Source organism: Cydia splendana, chromosome 24, assembly GCF_910591565.1.
Source record: "Cydia splendana chromosome 24, ilCydSple1.2, whole genome shotgun sequence".
NCBI classification, from domain to species: Eukaryota; Metazoa; Arthropoda; class Insecta; order Lepidoptera; family Tortricidae; genus Cydia; species Cydia splendana.
In genome coordinates, this window is record NC_085983.1 from 8,216,371 (window position 1) to 8,237,344 (window position 20,974).

Sequence of the window (20,974 nt, forward strand, 5' to 3'; positions counted from 1 at the left end):
ACAGGGACCTAATGTATCTCTGTAGGTACAGTCAACAGCAGAAGTTCCTAAGCAGGCGAGGTGTTCAAAATGATCTTGACGCGACTTTATTGTTAAGAGTACAGTGAAACCTGGTTAATTGGCACCTGGATAAATGGAATACCTCAATAATTGCAACCAAAGGTCCGGTCCCGGTCCCTTGAGACCAAAAGGCCTCTATAATTGAAATTTTGGAACCTCTATAATTGCAATTTAGATTTTAGTGCTTTTCGTAATTTTGCCTCTGTAATTGACCACATCGCAACTAAGACCTCTATAATTGACACTGTGCTAAAAAAATCCGTTATTTTTGCTCTTCTTTTTACCTCTATTATTGAAACGAGTCTTACTTATTACCTCTGTAATTGAAATAATGTAGTTGTAGACAGCAGAAACAACATTTTAATAGCAATGATCATTTTATTTATATCTGCACCCAGAATTCAATTTATTTATTGGGTATCTATCACAGCCTGTAGTAGGTGACATAGTTTTGATTGAATCAAAAACAAAGTATGCTTTTTACATTCTTATAAAACTTTCTTCTTTCTTCAAGGGAATTTTTTAAAACCCAAATGATAAGAAAATAAAGTAGTAATTATTAATTAATGTAGTGTAAAAGTGCAAGTATAGACAGAAGCAATATTTAGACCAGAAACCCAGAACGTAAGCGTGTAAATCTACTTTTAATGGTTATTTGCACCTCCATAAAAGAAATTTGTCAGAACGAAACCTCTATTAATGAAAACCTCTATAATTGACACAACGATTTTTTGAACCTCGTTAATTGACACGACCTGCTTAAATGAAAAACCTGGTTAATTGACAAAAAATGGCCGGTCCCTTGAGATTGCAATTATCCAGGTTCCACTGTATTTACACACACACACACAACCTTGACACGCTCTTATGAGCGTGTCAAGGTAATTGTGAACTTCTGCTGCTGACTGTGCATACAGTCTGGCCAAAAAATAAGTGCATTCCCGTTGCCAGGGAGGTTTTGGGATTATACCGAGCAACTTTTACTATGGAACCAACAAAAAAATTACCCTCCCATAGAAAATGGACCAGCCAAAACATGAAACAGCCATTTTTTTCGCGATTTCGGGGTTGGTCCCATAGTACCTAAAAGTTGCTCAGTATAATCCCAAAACCTCCCTGGCAACGGGAATGCACTTATTTTTTGGCCACCGTGTATAGCTGGTGGGCTCTGTATGTTATTAAAAGAATAGAATAGAATTGATTTATTCGTAAGCACAAACAATCGGTACAATACATTACATTATATAAAAGAAAACATAAAATAAGATTAAAGTGCCACGAAATGGTCCCATCTCAGCATGTTGCTGGTGGTTTCCAGCGCTGATCTTCCGATGAGACCATCAAGTGAGAAGAATCACGGGAGGTAACAGACAAGAAGAAAAAAGACATAGAAATAACATAACACTGTAACACTTATTCGGTTACGGAGGAAACGGATACCTCAAAAATTATGAACTTTTGACAGTCACATAAAATAAAATAACCTTTTATTATATTGTGTGCTACGAGTACCGTAAAACCTCCCAACTATACTTGGGGCATACTGAAAATTCCTGGAACTGGCTACTTAGAAAAAATAACGTCTCATATATCAGAATCCAAAAACTTTCAGTATGGCCCACGTAGTCCAAAGCTCCCAAACTCCCAACTGTAATCCAAAATTAACTGTATTTTTTTCGTTCAGGTGTGTCATTTACTGTATTTTTATTGTAGTTCCATCTATAAACATACCTTGTTTATAGATGGAAGAAAAAACTCGGAGTAAAAAAAAAAATATATTATAGGACATTTTTACATAAATTGACTAAGCCCCACGGTAAGCTCAAGAAGGCTTGTGTTGTGGGTACTCAGACGACGATATATATAATATATAAAATACTTAAATAGATAGAAAACAACCATGACTCAGGAATAAATATCTGTATCATCATATAAATAAATGCCCTTACCAGGATTCGAACCCGGGACCATCGGCTTCATAGGCAGGGTCACTATACCCGCTAGGCCAGACCGGTCGCCAACCAAAAGGAACATCGGTATAGATACTTAATTTCCTTTTGAACTTGTGGATCATTGTGCATCATAGTTGGGAGGTTTTACATCGATTATTCCCCTCCTTCTCACCGCCCATTGCTAATCACAAATGGCGCTTATTGCGTTTCGTTCCCGCATTCTATTAACTTAGTTATCTACGCCCCGCCTCCAGAGAGTGGGCCAAAAAACCAGCCAGTCCCGAGTTCGCGGTTGCCGCGTTACCTGTCAAACTGGCAGACAACCGCGGTACGATTTTCGAAAAAAATAAATAAAAAAAAGTTTAGTTCGTGTGTGAGTGGGTTTATAATTAATGAAAACTGGTGTTTTAAGATTTGAAAGTGATTGTGCTTTTATAGTGATGTGGTTGAGTTGGTGAATATATTTTTGTGCCAAGATTGTGCATTCAATCGAGGTAAGCAATTTTATTTAGTTTCATTTTCTTTTTATGTGTTTACTTATACGTAGGTACATACCTACTAGTACCTAATTAATTAATGGGATACCTAAAGGGTTACTACACTAAATTAATTACATATACCTATCATCGGACAATTTTACACAGATCGACCTAGTCTTATATAGGTACATAGAATAAATACTTATATTCATAGAAAACATTCATAACTCAGGATTCGAACTCGGGACCTCCTGCTTCGTAGGCAGGGGGCTATTCATAAAATACGTCATTTCAAATTAGGGGAGGGGAGGTCTGGACATCGGTGTCGTCATGATGGTAGCATGACGTAGGAGGAAACGGAGTAAAAGTAGGGGGGGTCAACAATTGTCAATTGACAAATGACGTAATTTATGGGCAGCCCCCAGGATCACTACCGACTAGGCTAGAAGGCCGCTAATTAATACAAAAATACTTATTACTTTGCTAATCCGCGAAATAATAACGTGCTAGTCAATCAGCGCTAACCCGAACACAAATATTGTCAGGTTTAAGCGAAAATAACGCTTAACGTGTCCAGCCGTATCTGACCGCGATAGTACAAAATAGCCATACATTAGACGTGCCCCTCCCCCGCAAAAATCGGCAGACTGTTTTGTACAGAAAATGACAACCAAGGCGTCTCCAGTTACTAAATGCTCTAAGCTGACAACCATTTATAATTATACTTTTCAGCACAAGAAAATATGTATTTATTACCTGGTTAAGGACATTTTGCTTTTTCATCTCCAATCTTTATTTTTTACGGTTCCGTACCTCAATAGGAAAAAACGCAACCCTTATAGGATCACTCGTGCGTCTGTCTGTCTGTCTGTCCGTCTGTCACAGCCTATTTTCTCGGAAACTATTGGATAAATTAAGTTGAAATTTGGTACACATAATGTAAATTAGTGACCCAAGATGGACATGTAACGTAAACAAATGAATTTTAAATATGGGGCCACTTTTGGGGGGTAAATGAGAAAGTAAAAAAAAAGTTTTTCAAACTATATCGAGCTCATTGTGAGAATGTCAAATATATATTTTTTTATAATTTTAAAATACATAGTTATTAAGGCAAATAGCCAAAAAATGACCATTCCATTCTCCCTTTATCTCCGAAACTACTGTCTAAGATTTTGAAAAAAATTGACAAAATAGTTCTTTACCTTTAGATGAGAGGAAAACCTTTTAGAAATGTGCAGTCAAGCGTATAGTTGAATTATCGAGAAGATGGAATTGCATTTGTAGTGGTTGTATGCTGATAGTACAAGAAAATAGAAAATTCAAATATAGAATGCCTGTAAACAAACAATACTACTACATATGCAATTCCACGCTCTCGATGATACGACTATAAGTCGTACTTAATGCACGGAACCCTTGAAACGCGAGTCCGACTCGCACTTGTTTATCTCCAATCTTCAATTTAACGAAACTAAACATGCACCAGTTCGTAGTTAGAACCCATGCGTATATAGGTATTATATGTACAATTTTAGTCTTGATTCAAATGAACTATTCCTCTAAAAACTATGCTGCCTAAAAATCTTTATGATCTAAACACTGACATAAGAAAATAATGGAAAAAAAACGTAAGCGTCACGTTCTCTCTTATAAAATACGTCTTTTTGGCTAAAACTGGATAAAATCACATATAATCTTGTCGTTTGAAGGAAATTAAACTTTAACGTCATAACCATAAAGTTCCGGTTCGTTGTGTCATGGACTGTCACACGTGTGAGCCACGTTTTATCAAATATTTGTGTGTTTACATTTGACATGTTGGCGGCCATAATATTGTTACTTCCTGGGATTTTAATACATACTAGCAACCCGCCTCGGCTTCGCACGGGTTAACAAATTATACACCTTCTTCAAGAATCACTCTATTGATAGGTGAAAACCGCATGAAAATCCGTTCAGTAGTTTTTGAGTTTATCGCGAACATACAAACACACAAACAGACAGACGCGGCGGGGACTTTGTTTTATTCGTATAAGGTGTAGTGATATGATTTTGAGTAAAACATTGTATAACCACACTCTGCTAGGCTGGCACAACAAATTCTGCCTCGGTCGTTGAAAGGCTCACACCTCACACATCTTTGCGTTTTTGAAGACCACGACACTGCTTACCCTGGGCTCATAACCTTCTTCTTAATCGGCGTCTTGATTGCTGAAGGTCGTGTCTAGTTTGAAGAGTTTCCTGCGCGATGTACCATGCTTTTCCAAGTGTTTCTGTCCTGCGGTCTTAATATAGCTTTAGGTATTGGCAAGCCGGTGATGGTGATCAAGTCTGACCACCGGGTAGGCGATCGACCGTGTCCTCGTTCCCCTTCGACCTTACGAACTACCATCAGCTTTTCTAAACTATCCGGGCTAGCTAGCAGTTTCAACACTACACATTCTAAGTTTCCTAGATTTTTGAAAACAAAAACACTTAACTATAGTATCTTATCTATCTTAAATCATAACCCTTTTGACTTTGTGGTAGTTGGGTAAAAAACTAAATGGATGGAGATGAACGCAGCTCTTGACTGATACCGTGGCGCCGTAGTTTATAGTTAGTATCTCAGCAGTCTCACTGTCTCAAGTGCCACTTGTAACTGGGCGTTTCTCAGAGATGACCTTCGGTGCCTGACTTCGGTGCCAAATTTTTTTTTTAACTTATTTGATATGCGACTTTATTTCCTAAAATCTAGCCTTAATATAAAAAATATTGGTAGTGGAGGCCTCCATTAGAACCTTATAGTTTTTAAGATATTTGAGATTTAAAAAACACCGAAATCATGTGCAGGCATTGAAATCAATTGGCGTCACCGAATTCAATAATGCATACACAAAAATCACATTTCAATTTTATATCTCAACCATATTACATTTTAATCATATTTTTCATTCTTATTTGATTATAAGCGATGTAACAAGGCTAATGATGTCGAAAGCTTACATAAATGTAATAGATATAGACCCAAGATTTTAAAGTAATCTAATTACGGCTTGTAAAACAACATCTCTAGAAGATATCCCACACTATTTGACTGTCCTCATATAATAGGGTGATGGGCGATGTATGGTCCTGGAACGAGTTTCACACATGTCGACCACAAATTCGCACATTAGTGCCATAAAGGAGAAGGTGTTTGTTTAACACAATCCGACCGCACACGCATCAAAAAGAAACTTATGTTACCTACACCCGATAAACAAGAAACTTTTGATCAATGCTCAAAAAATATATAAAGCAATGTGATGCAATACGGAAAACAAGTATTTTTGAATAACAGAGTTTTAAAGCGTGAACTCCATCAATTTAAAACTATTTGAAGTGGTCGACTAATGCCTGAAGATCTAATTACCCGTTAATTATTTGAGGGTGCTGGAGATCTCCAGCACCCTCAAACACTTGAGCTAATTTGTAACTCCTATATTTAGACATAAAGACATAAGACATTGAGGATTGTTAAAACATTTGCTATGTTCAATTTGGGTCTATGTCTAGGTCTCATTGCCTTTGAAGCGATCTCGACATTAGAAGGCCACTTTATTTTTAATCCCTTGTTCTGATCATCCTGTCCCTTGGGTGTGCATAGTACTTACATACACAAGTTATTGTAAAAGAAGTGGGATCTAATTGACTGCATTCATTTAACATGCCTGACACGTTTAAAGGTATCGAGGTGTAGGGCCTCAGGTGATACAGAGGACAATTAACATAATTTACTTCATTGGTTTGAAGAGAATATCAAGACAGAGAAAGAAACATTGGGTCTTCAAGTTTCAACACACGTCTGGTTTAAAAAACTACTCATAGTAAACTAGTGATCTTTTGTACCTATTATGACTTAATTTATTTACAAACATAATTTTACGTTTATACAACGTATCTTGCACTTTTTAAGTGTGATAAATTAGTACAACAAACTAGGTTACAAAGCAGGATTTGAATTCAGTGATCACTTTTTTGATATCGGTGGTCAAAAAATCCACCGAATCCAAGGAAATCAACACCAGCGATGTCAAAATTAATCGCTTTTTAGCAATTACAGAAATAGCATGGGTGATACAGAGGAGATGTAATAATGATGGATTTACGTACTTTCGAGGATTTCTTAATCACTTGCATAACGATAAATGCACTAAAACTTTCGGAGTAAATTGCACCACCGATCTCAAAAAAACATAGAACCAAACCCACCGAAGGACGGTGAAACCTTTAAAAAATCACTTTATTATACTGTGACTGTACCTCTGCTCTATTCAACGGTTAAGGCATAACTAAAGCATACTATGTTTGAGACACTGAGTTCCTGGTTTACAACTTTGAAGGAGTACCGACATGTTTTGCAAATTACACCGAAATCAGGCACTAGCCCGGGACACATCGTAAATTTGGTTTTATTCAATGAGTTGAGCAAACACATTATTGTGATATAAAGAATATGATAAGTTAACTAATACCCTATGCGTGAATACCCATAATAACTCCGATCTAATGCCCCATCTTGAGTAATAATTTTTTGTTTCATAAAATCTGGGTGCGGGACACTCCCACCGAACATCATTTTGGGCATTTGAATTTTTTTTTCTTGTATTATATAAATAATAAATAAATAATTTGATAGTGCCCCAGACAGAATATAGGCTGAAGATCATGCCTAAATTAATTCAGATTTATTGAGCAATAAATTCAATCATTTATTGCCCCGGACACGTAAAAATGGCCCTCCTGCGAAATGCCCAACTACTACTCGTGGTAGACATTAGGCTGCTGTAAATTACTTTTTAAACGCATTATTTTTGATTTTAGTCTTACTACTTTTAATTTTAACCTTACAAAATCAACCTAAATTATCCTAAGAAGGGACCGGAGTGATATTTATTTTTACAACACACCAATTCGTAAAGGCTCTCTTTATTCGTCAAAGACTGATGAGACAGTAAAGTTGCATTTTATCCACAAAAGTCCATAAATGTTTCTGTTTGGCCCAATGGTTGACTGGTAGAGAATGCCTTTTGGCATTAAGTCTGCCATTTGTATACTTATTATTAATTACATATTTGTGCAATAAAGTATATATAAATAAATAAAAGTGGCAGAGTAATTTTATGCAAATTTTGAGTTGTTTCCTCGTGTTGGCTGGTATGTACAACTGAATTTTAAGTGATGATTTTGAATAAATAAAAAATATATACCAGGAGATTTTTTATGTAGTTAGTTATAAACGGCGTTAGTTTACCTTAATAGTTATTTACAAGTGCGAAATACGCAGCGAGTGGTGAATTTTAAAACACGACCGAAAGGGAGTGTTTTCAATCGACATGAGTTGCGAATTAACTATTCGCCCGTGTATCGCTTTAAATTTTCGAGGTAGTTACGTAGTGTGCTTATTATAGCACCCGGTGTCGTAATGTAGCACCAGATGTACCGTACATTACGATACAAGGGCGAAAAGTAAGAAATTCGAATTACCTTTTCGCACTTGTTTCGTACAACGTTTTGCAGTACATATGTCCCTTTAAATTTTTGACATAGGCACGTATTGTCCTTAATCCCGCCCTAGGGCGGTAAAGTAGCACCATATGTACTGTAATAGTAGTTTGTTTGTTCACAGGATGTCGAGCTACGGTAGCATCTCTCCTTCGGACGAAGGTTTCGACCGATATGAGCCGCCCTTCTATTGTCCGCCTAGTCATCAAGGTAATGAAGAAATGAAAACATACAGACTTAAGGATGACTCACGTTAGATTGGGTCGGAGCTTCCGGAGCTTACTTTTCTATGACATGACAGGCGATCACGTGATGCTTTCCATAGAAAACGATGCGCTGGAAGCTCCGGCCCGGACACGGCCCGGTCTAACGTGAGTCGTCCTTTGAGTCGCACGAACCTAGCCGCCATACAAATTCATATAATCCAAGTATGTTCTCATTTTAAAACGACATCACAGAATAAATAATAGTACTAGTACAGAAGACTCACTCTCTAACAAAACGCGTCTGTTACGATCAGCACAGATATGGCCGCTAGGTGGCGACAGCGCCACGCGCGGCTTATGGCAAACCCCAAAATTGGGGCCGAACGGATGTACTTTTAGCTACCTGTAGCAAAGCGACGAAATCGCGGAGTGAGCCACGCCTGACGACATGCTTAAATTACATGAAACATGGTACAGATGTTGTGCATAATTGTTTTCCATCGTATTTTCACGGAAACGTTCGTATTTGTCTTGCTAATTCAGAACCTCAGTACTTTTTGTACCGAGACTGATGACTGAAATAGCCACGAGCCACGGCTCATGGGAGCCTGGGGTCCGCTTGACAACTAATCCCAAGAATTGACGTAGGCACTAGTTTTTACGAAAGCGACTGCCATCTGACCTTCCAACACAGAGGGTTTAACTATTAGGCCATATTGGGATTAGGTAGTCCGGTTTCCTCACGATGTCTTCCTTCGCCGAGAAGCGACTGGTATATCAAATGATGGTGGTGGTAATATCAAATGATATTTCGTACATGAGTTCCGAAAAACTCATTGGTACGAGCTGGGGTTGGAACCCGCGAACTCCAGATTGAAAGTCGCACGCTCTTACCGCTAGGCCACCAGCGCTCCACCACTAATATTGAGTTTTAACTGTTGTTGTAGGAAGCCCCATGGACGGCGGAGTGTACTGGCCCGGCGTCGAGCCCGAGTTCGACTCCCGGGACGTGTACCACGATAACCAGCACTACATCTCCAGGAGCTACGGTAAGACTGACATACATACATCATTACGTTTGGAACAGTCGCCTGCAATAACATGTTACACAACGAAGGCCGCAAAAATATCTGACACGATCTTATTTGTAGAGCCATAAGAGCGTGTCACATATTTTTGCGGCCTTCGAAGAGTAACATATTATTGCAGGTCGGTTACAGTCAGCAAAACACATTGATAATCAAGGGCTTACAGCTAACATCGAGCATTTTTAGGGTTCCGTACCCAAAGGGTAAAACGGGACCCTATTACTAAGACTTCGCTGACCGTCCGTCTGTCCGTCCGTCCGTCCGTCCGTCCGTCCGTCCGTCCGTCTGTCACCAGGCTGTATCTCACGAACCGTGATAGCTAGACAGTTGAAATTTTCACAGATGATGTATTTCTGTTGCCGCTATAACAACAAATACTAAAAACAGAATAAAATAAAGATTTAAATGGGGCTCCCATACAACAAACGTGATTTTTGACCAAAGTTAAGCAACGTCGGGAGTGGTCAGTATTTGGATAGGTGACCGTTTTTTTTTTTTTGCTTTTTTTTTGTTTTTTTTTTGCATTATGGTACGGAACCCTTCGTGCGCGAGTCCGACTCGCACTTGCCCGGTTTTTTTGAGCGACAGTGAGGCAGATATGTAAGTGTGGCAAGCCGTTTTCGCCAGTAAAAAACGCGGCTAAAAAATGTAGACGGGAAGGGTTGTCCGTCCATAAAAAAATTGGATTTTTAGACTTTTTCTACTGATAAAGTGGGTTTGCCAGAGTATAACGTTTTTCAATATTTGCGGTAGGCCCTCAGACATTGGGTTATATGGTTGTCGTTCAATATTATTTCCTGCAGTTGTATATAGAGGCATATATACCACGTGTCCCAAAATTCAACGATAAGCTGGCAGCAGAAGATGGACCTGCTCATGACTACTCGAGGAAAAAAAAGAAAAAATATAAGTATCTCAATGTATTATGGAATTACAAAAAAAATTAAAGTCGACACCCCTAGTGGTATTTTTAACGACCATGTCTACAATTTTCCAATTATAATTTTTTTCAATTTTTTTTATTATTTTTCCTGGAGTAGACAAATGAGCAGGTCCATCTCCTGGTGCCAGCTTATCGTTGAATTTTGGGACACGTTGTATATGTTTCTATTTGTTAAGTTATCAAAGAATGGTAAATAATTTTGACGCATAGTCTTATCCTTTGCTTTTGACGCTGACTGTACAAATTCAAATAAATCCTTAGGGCCCCACACTGGCAAACAACTAACCGCTGTTCCGCAGTTTGGCGAAATTTTAAAGTTGTTTTGTTTATTGTGTATGTTAGAACTAAAAAAAAGGCGTCTTTTTAGCGTCGTCGTCTAGTCGGCGTTGCGTCGAGCAGCAACCATAGAGTTGACTAGGCGCCGACGCTCGGTAGACGCTAGTGGGGTCCTAAAGACATCGGCCGTAGTCAACCTGTGTCTAAAGTAACCCCAAAACATGCTGTTTGACAGGTTACGACGACGTGAACATGTCAAATGACCCCTACGACGGCTTTCAGAACATACATCAGAACTACATGCAGAACAACACAGGTGAGCTGTCAACATAAAACATTTATTTACATACGATATTATTATATATACAGTGGTACTACTAAACGAAATTAATAACTAGCTTAAATCTAAAATAGGCCTTTGAGGCATTGTACCAAGGATGCTGGCGGCATTTCCTCGCTGTATCGCAATGCTGATACGTTGTGCGAGGTAGCCGCCAGCTCTTCGGTCACCAGTTACGTCAACCAGACGCTTCGCGATTTCTGCGAACAACTTATGTCAACATTCATACATTTCATTTTGGGACATTAAGGCGGGATTCCACCAGTGTGCGGCACTGTGCGGCACAAGCATTTTTTACTGAATATGCTTGTGCCGCACAGTGCCGCACACTGGTGGAATCCCACATTTATGCTACAGATGTAGTGCATAATTATTTTCCATTGTATTTTCACGGAAGCATACGAACATGTCTTGTTATTTCATTACAAAAAGTACTGAAGTAGCATGACAAATGAGTACGAACTTTTCCGAGAAAGTACGATGGATAACATTTATGCACTAATACATCTGTACCTCTTCTATTTCCATCTATTTGCTAGTGCTATCTAGGGATGGATATTAAACAGTCGTCAATAGTCAAGAACATTGAAGAAGAAGCCTTTACCTATTTATTTAATTTTTTACTCTTCCCCATTCGCTCAGTGTCAGCAGTCGCAGTGTTTTCCAAACTTTTCACGTCGTAAGCTTGGTAATTAATGTGTAACTGTGAATTAGTTTTTTAAACGTTTGTCTTGTATAGATAAATAAAGATTAATTTAATACATTAGATTTGTTTTATTTTACTATGTTTCTACATGAATAACTTAAAATTAATGCCGTTAAAATAATTTTCACCGTTGGTTAAAATTCTCCCACATTTCAAAGTTTGAGAACCTGTAAACAGCATGATGACGTAGGCGCGTGTCAGTTAGGTCATACGCGAATCTCGGAATGGAGTACCAGGCGGAGTATATTATTATACCATGCTCTTCCCAAGTTGAAACATGCGTGAGAATTTTCTCATAAGTAAATAACTAGGAATGGAGATTTTGGGAACGTTCTGAAACATGCACATTGCTGTCTGTCACATTGCTAAATATCTCGTTTTTAGGGTTCCGTACCAAAAAGGTACAAAACCTAACAAAATAAAAGGGAACCCTTATGGTGCGACTCTGTGCGTCTGTCACATCGCTAAATATCTCGAGAACTACTGAAGCTATCGATTTGAAATTTGGAATGTTTATGAACAACGCTAACACAAACACATTGGAAGTGTAATTTTTTTATTTATTTTTTATTAATTATGGAAAATACTAAAAACCCAATACAAAGAGGGGGCTAAAATTAAAAAGTCTAGTTACTAGGTCGAGTGGGATATCATTTGAAAGAGCTCAAACTGAACATTACAAAACATTTTTTTTTTCATAGTGAAAAATATTGACTTTTTTATACAGTGGACTGCGAGCTCCAGCTCCCCCGCTACCCCCGACCCTCCGGCCCCTCCTTCGTCCGCGTCGTCAAGCGCCGCAGCACGGCCAACAAGAAGGAGCGCCGGCGCACACAGAGCATCAACACTGCCTTCACGGATCTGAGGGAGTGTATACCCAACGTGCCGCCTGACACCAAGTTATCTAAGGTAAAGCTGGTATAGTCTGTCGATTTGTAGCTGGCCCCGAACTGCTAAGTCAACAAGAAGGAGCGCCGGCGCACACAGAGCATCAACACTGCCTTCACGGATCTGAGGGAGTGTATACCCAATGTGCCGCCTGACACCAAGTTATCTAAGGTAAAGCTGGTATAGTCTGTCGATTTGTAGCTGGCCCCGAACTGCTAAGTCAACAAGAAGGAGCGCCGGCGCACACAGAGCATCAACACTGCCTTCACGGATCTGAGGGAGTGTATACCTAACGTGCCGCCTGACACCAAGCTATCTAAGGTAAAGCTGGTATACTCTGTCGATTTGTAGCTGGCCCCGAACTGCTAAGCCAACAAGAAGGAGCGCCGGCGCACACAGAGCATCAACACCGCCTTTACGGATCTGAGGGAGTGTATACCCAATGTGCCGCCTGACACCAAGTTATCTAAGGTAAAGCTGGTATAGTCTGTCGATTTGTAGCTGGCGCTGAACTGCTAATCCTTTGTCTATTGTTGAGTAAAACCGCACGTGCAAAAAAGGGTCTTAATTATTCTAATTGGCACCTGAGCGCGGGCTAGTCCAACGCTTAAAAAACCAGTGTAGATGCGCTCTCCGATAACGCGCCTTCGTTACGTATCTCGATGACACATATTAGACTGATTCGATTCGACTCGCCAGCACTCAATAACCGTAGAGAATTACACGACCCTTTTTTTTACAGGTGCGGTTTTACTTAACAATAGACAAAGGATTAGCGGTTCGGGGCCAGTTACAAATCGACAGACTATAACAACGCCCACACTGTTCACTGTACATCGGTGTACCGCCTTTTGTAATTACGTATAAGGTCGACCTATAATAAAATAACGCACCTACAATTGGTGTTTTTATATACCAGATGGGTCAAAAACGTTCGGGAAAACTAGCGTCTTTCCTGGGGACAATACGATTAATGATTTGTGTAGGTAATTACATTTCACTGAGGCCTGTATCATACAGATTTTTAAAAGTAGAAGGTTGGATCATGCCTAGAAGGGTCGCTTACTTTTCTATGACGTGACAGGCGATCACGTTTTCCATAGAAAACAATGCGCCGGAAGCTCCGGCCCGGACACGGCTCGGTCTAACGTGAGTCATCCTTTAAAGTCGTGTATGGCGTGGTGATACTTATAGCATGGTCCCTGCGAATGAAACGAAGTCCGAAAATTTAAAGAGCCATATGTACTGTAAAACGTTGTACGATACACGTGTGAATAGGTAATTCGCAACTCGTGTAGATTTTAAACACTCCCTTCAGTCATGCTTTAAAATTTGCCACTTGTGAATTTCCTATTGTTCGTAACGTACTTGTATCGTAAATAACTATTTGTGGAGCCACCACTGTGCTGTCTCTTATAAGGCCCCAATTTTACTCTTTCCGTTAATATAATAAAAAGCTTACTCTCTGCAACTGCCGTCTGCCAAATGTTACTCTATTACATCCAAGTTATTGATCCTACTGTTTTTTAAAGGCTGACAAACACAAGTGCGTTTTTAGAAACAAAAAACACTGTAGGTACAATGTTCTATCAGATTTTTTTATTTTTTGGTAAAACGTCTTCTTGTGTTGTGTTTGTGTCTGTACTAGAGCTAGAGTCCGTCTAATCTAACTCTGCACCAACTTGGCAGCGTCAAATTCCTATGAAAAAATTACGTGAACAATGGCATTTTCACACTTTATCACTGCAAAGTCTGTGCAAAGTTGGCCTGTTCCTGTTGGCCTTTCACACACCTTATTTAAAGGTGTATAAAGCGCTTTAGACGAACTCCAGCGATTTTCTGTGTCTAATTATGACCTTATTAAATTGTAGAACGGGACTTAATCGCGTATATTAGTGTTAAGATTTACCTCCGACGTTTCGAGGATAACGTTGTCCCCGTGGTGTCGGAGAAGACTGGCTAAATCTCATATCGTTAGCGTTGTGTGTCTACAGAGTAACATCCCTAGTGCGCAAAAGGTTCAAACTGATAAACAAGACCAAGTGCGTAGTTCGAAAAACTCGCGCGGCTAGAAGATGTTGATGCCAACTTTAGCCAGTCTTCTCCGAGACCACGGGGACAACGCCCTCGAAACGTCGGAGGTAAATCTTAAAACTTAAATAAGTCCCGTTGTACAATTGAATAATGTGTAAAAATCGTGAAAGTTTCAATCAGTGATTATGACCTCTCTGGCAGACGGCAGTGCGGTCGGCGGGCGTGAACGCTGCGTTCTCGCTGCTGCGCGCACGAATCCCGCGCGTCGCGCCCGACACTAAGCTATCCAAGGTTGGTCAATATCAACCTTATTGTAATGAGATTTAAGTTCATATACGAATGATGCGAACGCAGCGTTTCCGCTTGATATGTTACGATCGTTAGCTAGATAATTAGCTTTTCACCTCAGCAGCTCGAACAAGGGTACTTTGCTTCTTAAAAACAGTGAGCAAAATGCGATTTTGCTCACTGAGTCATTTTGTCTCACTCAGTGAGCAAAATCGCATTTTGCTCACTGATTGCGTCTCACTCAGTGAGCAAAATGCGATTTTGCTCACTGAGTGAGACAAAATGACATTCAAGTGACCTTTATAGTCATTTCAACATGCGGGGTCTAATACAAGTTCGATATACTTGGGTTCTATTATCTCTGTCCCTCTAGGTATGTTCTCACTGCTTAGGGTGAAAAATTTTGTGTACTACACGAGATCAAAGTTATTTACATCTCGTGCGCTTTTGAATCCCTTACTACGCTCAAGATTCTAAATTAGATTCACTCGCTACGCTCGTGAATCTATTATAGAATCTTTCGCTTGCACGGGACTCAAAATAAGCACTCGAAGAAATATCAAACTTTGATCTCTTGTTGTACAAATAACTATTTCACGCCACTGCTCGGAAATATGGTAATAGATGGTCTAAACCAGCGGTCGGCAACCTTTTAGCAGCCAAGGGCCACATAGTAGTTAAGGAAGTAGACGCGGGCCGCACTTTTGTTTATATGTGTGACTTTATCAGTCATTGTTGTTTGACAATATTACATACAACATAGCCAAGGTGGCTCGCGGGCCGCAAGTGAGAGGTTCGCGGGCCGCTTGTCTAAACCTTGGCGTGAAAGTAGCGCTTTAGGCCTCTATTGATCTAACAACAAATAGCACGTCATTTTAGATAATTGCCGGCTAAGGACGTGAATGAATTCATTCAATATATCAAATGCCGCAATATAACGCAAATCCCATGCAATTATCGATGAGGTTTGTGTTGTGAAAACTTATTTTTGCTTATATATTTTTTTTTCTATTAAGTACCAATTTTTTAACACTTAAAACTCTCGCGTTTATCGGGGGTCTACCGCGATATAATTTCATTGTTTTTACCTTAAATTCCGACGTTTCAGCTGAGTGGTGACGGAAAGATGTCTTTCCGTGACCACAGCTGGTGCAACTCAGCTGAAACGTCGGAGTTTAAGGTAAAAACAATGAAATTATATCGCAGTAGACCCGTTTGTGTAAGTAAATATGTGGAGGTACCTATTTTTAGTTGCAATGCAATGCTCATTCAGCAGACGAGCGTTTTTAAAAACGTGTGCTCCCGATTAATGTTTTAATCACCCGCCACTAACATCCCCCTTCTTTTCAGATCAAAACGCTTCGGCTGGCCACCTCCTACATCTCTTACCTCCTCAAGGTCTTGGAGACGGACGGGGAGCCGGCTGGAGGCTTCAGAGCTGAGCTACATCACGCGCCACCGCGCCGGAGAGCTGATACACAGGTGACTTGATGATTTCATAGGTTCCGTACCCGGAGTAATATGGAAAAAGGTCCTCTCAAGGGGCTTAAGGTCTGGCAGACAGACGGGGAGCCGGCTGGAGGCTTCAGGGCTGAACATCGCAACTCGTGTTGATTTAAAACCCTTCAGTTGTGTTATAATATACATAGACATACACATGTACATATTATTTGTTATGTACATATGTAGGTATGTATTATTTATATTAGTTGTATGAGTTGTGTAAAAGTACTTACTTTGTTTGTTATCACAACATGTTGTTGCACCGCCTACAAGTTTTCTGCTCTGCCCGAAGGTTGACTGGTAGATAATGCCTTGTAGCATTAAGTTCGCCTTTTGTAGATTTGTATTTTCCTTGTGCAATAAATTTTAAATAAATAAATAATTTATCGCCGCTCGCTCGTTGCGAATTTCCTACTTTTTGCATGACAGTTACAAAATATTTTATTACTAAGGTAAACGTGCTAGTGCTCGACATGCTAATACCCAATAGATGACCCCTTGCTGTCACCTCTATTGACAATTTCAAATTTCAAAATTATTTATTTCATGTGATTTAGGTACACACATAGCAATACACAACAATAAACAATAAACTTACAAGAATTACACATAAACACAACATATACACATTAAAATTGACACAAGATATACAGTGCTAGCCAAACTCTTAATTTTTGCTACCACTGTATCACACTTGTAGGGGAATGTAGTCCCTCACAGTGGAGCATTATGGGACAGTCTGGTTTTTCCGCTATCATTCTCAAGATGGTGTTGGGACTGTCCCGCACCCGGCGCACCAGGGATGCGGCGCGCACACGCAAGGTCGCCTGAAAACAATCGACGCCCGCCTCAGCAAACATCCCTGATGCGCTACAGAAGCGAGGCAGTCCCATCATCACCCGGAACGCGTTATTATATTGGACTCGAAGGGCCCTATAAGCCCGTTGCGAATACTGAACCCAAAGGCTGCAGGTATACAGGGAAGTACAGAACGCTCTAAAGAGAGTGATCTTTACCCCCCTGGAGCAACCCGCAAACCTTCGTGCTATCATATTTGCCCGGACCGACAAGGCCCTTCGTTCCCTTTCAATATCTATGTCGTCCTTGAGGTCGGCCGCAACAACATGACCTAGATATTTAAATTGGGTTACTCGGTCCATTGGACTGCCATTAAGATATATTGCGGGAAACTCTGAAGACCTGTTGCGGCCGCTCTCAAAGACTACATATTGGCTCTTCTTCTCATTATATTTGAGACCGTGACTCACCGCATAGTCCTCACATATCTTGAGCAGCCTACGCATGCCACAGACCGAGGCGCTCAGCAGCACCATGTCGTCCGCGTAACTGATGTTGTTTACACAGACTCCGTCTATATGGCATCCGACATGGATGCTGCTGAGCTCCTCGATGAGTTCGTTCACATACATGTTGAAGAGTGTTGGTGAGCTCAAACCCCCCTGCCTCACCCCGCATTCCAACCTGTATTCGTCCGACAGCGCATTTGACCATCTAACGCAGTTGACCTGGTTTCCATACCAGTACCTAAACATACGTACTGTTTCCGGTGGTATACTGGTTTTCCTTAATTTTTCCCATAGTATGTCATAGGAAACCAGGTGAAATGCCCTAGAAAGGTCCAGGAAACATGCAATCACTGGGGTCTTGCTCTTGGTGTAATACTTGACAGTATGCTTCAGACACAGTATTGCAGATTCTGTAGACAAACGCGGTCGAAAGCCAAATTGGTTGTCATGTAGTTTTATATGCTCACTTAGCTGTGAATTAAGCACACTGTCAAATACTTTGGCTATAATCGTTGCCAGTGATATCGGTCTGTAATTGTTTTTGTCTGCCAAGTCCCCAGTTTTGTTTTTAACTACAGGAACCACGATAGTACGCATCATATCATTAGGCAGATATGAATGCCTCATACATATTGTAAAAAACATTGCCAATATCGTAGATATGTGAGGACCAGCATTTTGGAGGTGCTCGATATTGAGACCGTCATGACCCGGGGATTTGCCTCTGGACATTGATTTAATTACTTTGTCAATATCCTTGACCGTAAACCCCGGGCCTGGTTTTTCATTGGAGGTCTCAGTCACAAGCCCCCCCATCAGCGATGGACCTAAGGGAGATTTCAAAAAGAAATGGTCTTTAAACAGGTTCGCGACACTTTTAGGCTCGCTTACGCCTTAAGTTTCAAGTGACTTAAGTTTCAAGACAATGACTTAAGTTTCAAGATGACATGTACTGGGATCGCGTCGAGCACCAGTATGTTTACCTTATGTACTTACTTACACAAAAAATGGGACTAGATGTTGTGTTACATAACATTAAAAAATCGGTTTTAGGATAGCTAATAGAGTCAGTCCATGAAAAGTCTGCAGCGGATTTGATAGCCCACGCAGTGCACGTGTTATTTTAAACGTCAAACTTCTATGATATTATGACGTATAAATGACACTTGCACTGCGTGGGCTATCAAATCCGCTGCAGACTTTTCATGGTCCTCCGACTCTAGCTATAGAACAAAAATTATTCCCTATTACTTAATTTCAGTTATATTTTCGGCTATGACTTTGTGGCACTGAGTAACTAGGTACGGGGCTAATTACTTTTTTCAGTGTGATTTAAAATTATTGTAACTATTATTCATTATCGAAGCTATTTGAAATAATCGACGTTACCGCACTCATGCTACATATAAGTATAAATCTGGCGCAGTAATTGAGAAGAGTGTTTCTCTCGGGAACCGTTATCTTGCACATGCGCGGCTCAAGTGTAGGCGGCGCCGCGACGGCGTCGCTGGGATTATGGTAGGTCATAGGTACACAGATTTTTTAACAAACGTTTGTCAGCTTCCTATATAAGTATATACACATTCCTGTACGGCTACCACCAGTTTTGACATTGACATAACGCTCACGTTTACGTAACTTACTTTCTATGCATCTCGCTCGTACTCGCATATGCGAGCAATAGTGGAAGCGAGATGTACAGAAAGTAAATTACGTAGACGTGAGCGTTATGTCAATGTTAAAACTGATGGTAGAGGCTCTGTAGTCTGTCTAAATCGGATGACCTGTGAAACCTGTAGATTTTTTAAACCTTTTAACCGTCATAGATTTTTTTATCGATCGTGTATCAGTTTTATCGAAATGACCCGATATTGAATTTCTTATATATCAGTCTCAGTGAAGTGCCGTGCGAAGATGATATGCTTGTACCTATAGCCATAGGCGGAAATACATTGGCCGTCTCAACCGCTCTTGACACAGCGTTGCAACAATCATCCGACGGGGATGCAGTGTAGCCATTGATGATGATGATTTATCATTCTACGGCAGTTAAAAGGTTAACTCTTTAACCTTTTAACTTCCTAAGGCGAAATTACGGGGTCTTCGAAGAAAAGACTTTCCAATTTTTCTTGTATGTTGAGCTACTAGAAGAGAGGGGGGTAAAACTTGGCTAAAATAAGAATAGATATAGGCCAAACAAAATAAGGGGAATTGTTCAAAGGGGCAAAATTAACGAAAATATTAAACAACTAGCTGTTGCCCGCGACTTCGTCCGCGTGGAATCTTATCTTCAACATTTTACATCTTTAGTACTATAATTTTCATACCCAAGCAATGTTGAAATTAAGTACTTTATTTTTTAGCAAGTTGTATGAAGTTTTAAGTCAAGTGAATTTTGATGTTGGTTGCTGAAATTACTTTTCTTGTATTCTCATAATAGGTGCCTATGCCCTTATACAAAGATTCAAGTTCCGCACTCACAAAATATCTGATCTTCATACAAACTTTCAACCCCTTTCTCACCACCTTGGGGGATGATTTTCAAAAATGCTTGAATTAGTTTTTATGTTTTTAGGGTTCCGTACCTCAAAAGGAAAAAACGGAACCCTTATAGGATCACTCGTGCGTCTGTCTGTCTGTCTGTCTGTCCGTCTGTCACAGCCGATTTTCTCCGGAACTACTGGACCAATCAAGTTGAAATTTGGTACACAATTTAGGGTGATTCACTTTTGTATGGAGAAAAAAAAGTTGTAATATTTTTCCTGACTTTGCTCACCAATGGAGTCTCCCCACACTAAAAACTATCTATTTCAATTTTCAAAAGAATCGAATAACGTTTAGAGGTTGCACAAGTTGAAAAGGTAGAGTGAGAACCCCATACATTGCGTGAAAATGAACTATGTTCTAAAATGACAAAATATAATGAACTGATACTAAAATCGAATGAGAAAACTGAATTTTGCGTCTAAAACACGATAAAAGCACTTTTCCTTTGGAAACAGGTGGAAAAACTGAAAAATCTTAATTAGAACATTTATCGAGTAACCAAAATCCAAGTTTACTACTAATTTTAAAATTTATTTATATGTAGAAGGTTCAGTATTACACTACTGTCTGCTTTGATGGTAGCCGCTTAAACCATTTTCTACCCTCCGATGTAGAGTCGTTAGTTATTTGAAAAATCTTTGTTGATGTTGTGCAACCTCTAAATGTTGACCGATTTTAATTTTTTTTAACGTATAATATTTTTTTATCAGTTAGAACAAGAATTCGAGCAAAGTCAGATGAAAATCGAAAATTCGGAAAAATGAAACTACACATATGTAAGTTTGTGACCCGAATACGGACATGTAACGTAAACAAATGAATTTTAAA

General features: G+C 39.7%; 1 protein-coding gene across 1 annotated transcript in view; it reads left to right on the top strand.

Annotated features, from left to right (window-relative positions):
* The first annotated feature begins 2,354 nt into the window (after positions 1-2,354).
* The window catches only part of LOC134802515 (heart- and neural crest derivatives-expressed protein 2), a 28,598-nt gene continuing 9,978 nt past the window's right edge, over positions 2,355-20,974 (top strand). Inside the window, exons 1-8 of the mRNA XM_063775194.1 lie at positions 2,355-2,506; positions 8,145-8,230; positions 9,174-9,275; positions 10,769-10,849; positions 10,970-10,972; positions 12,307-12,488; positions 12,546-12,638; positions 16,140-16,271. Coding sequence (XP_063631264.1) covers positions 8,146-8,230; positions 9,174-9,275; positions 10,769-10,849; positions 10,970-10,972; positions 12,307-12,488; positions 12,546-12,638; positions 16,140-16,271 — 678 coding nt within the window. The 5' untranslated portion in view covers positions 2,355-2,506; position 8,145. The remainder of the gene's footprint in view (positions 2,507-8,144; positions 8,231-9,173; positions 9,276-10,768; positions 10,850-10,969; positions 10,973-12,306; positions 12,489-12,545; positions 12,639-16,139; positions 16,272-20,974) is intronic.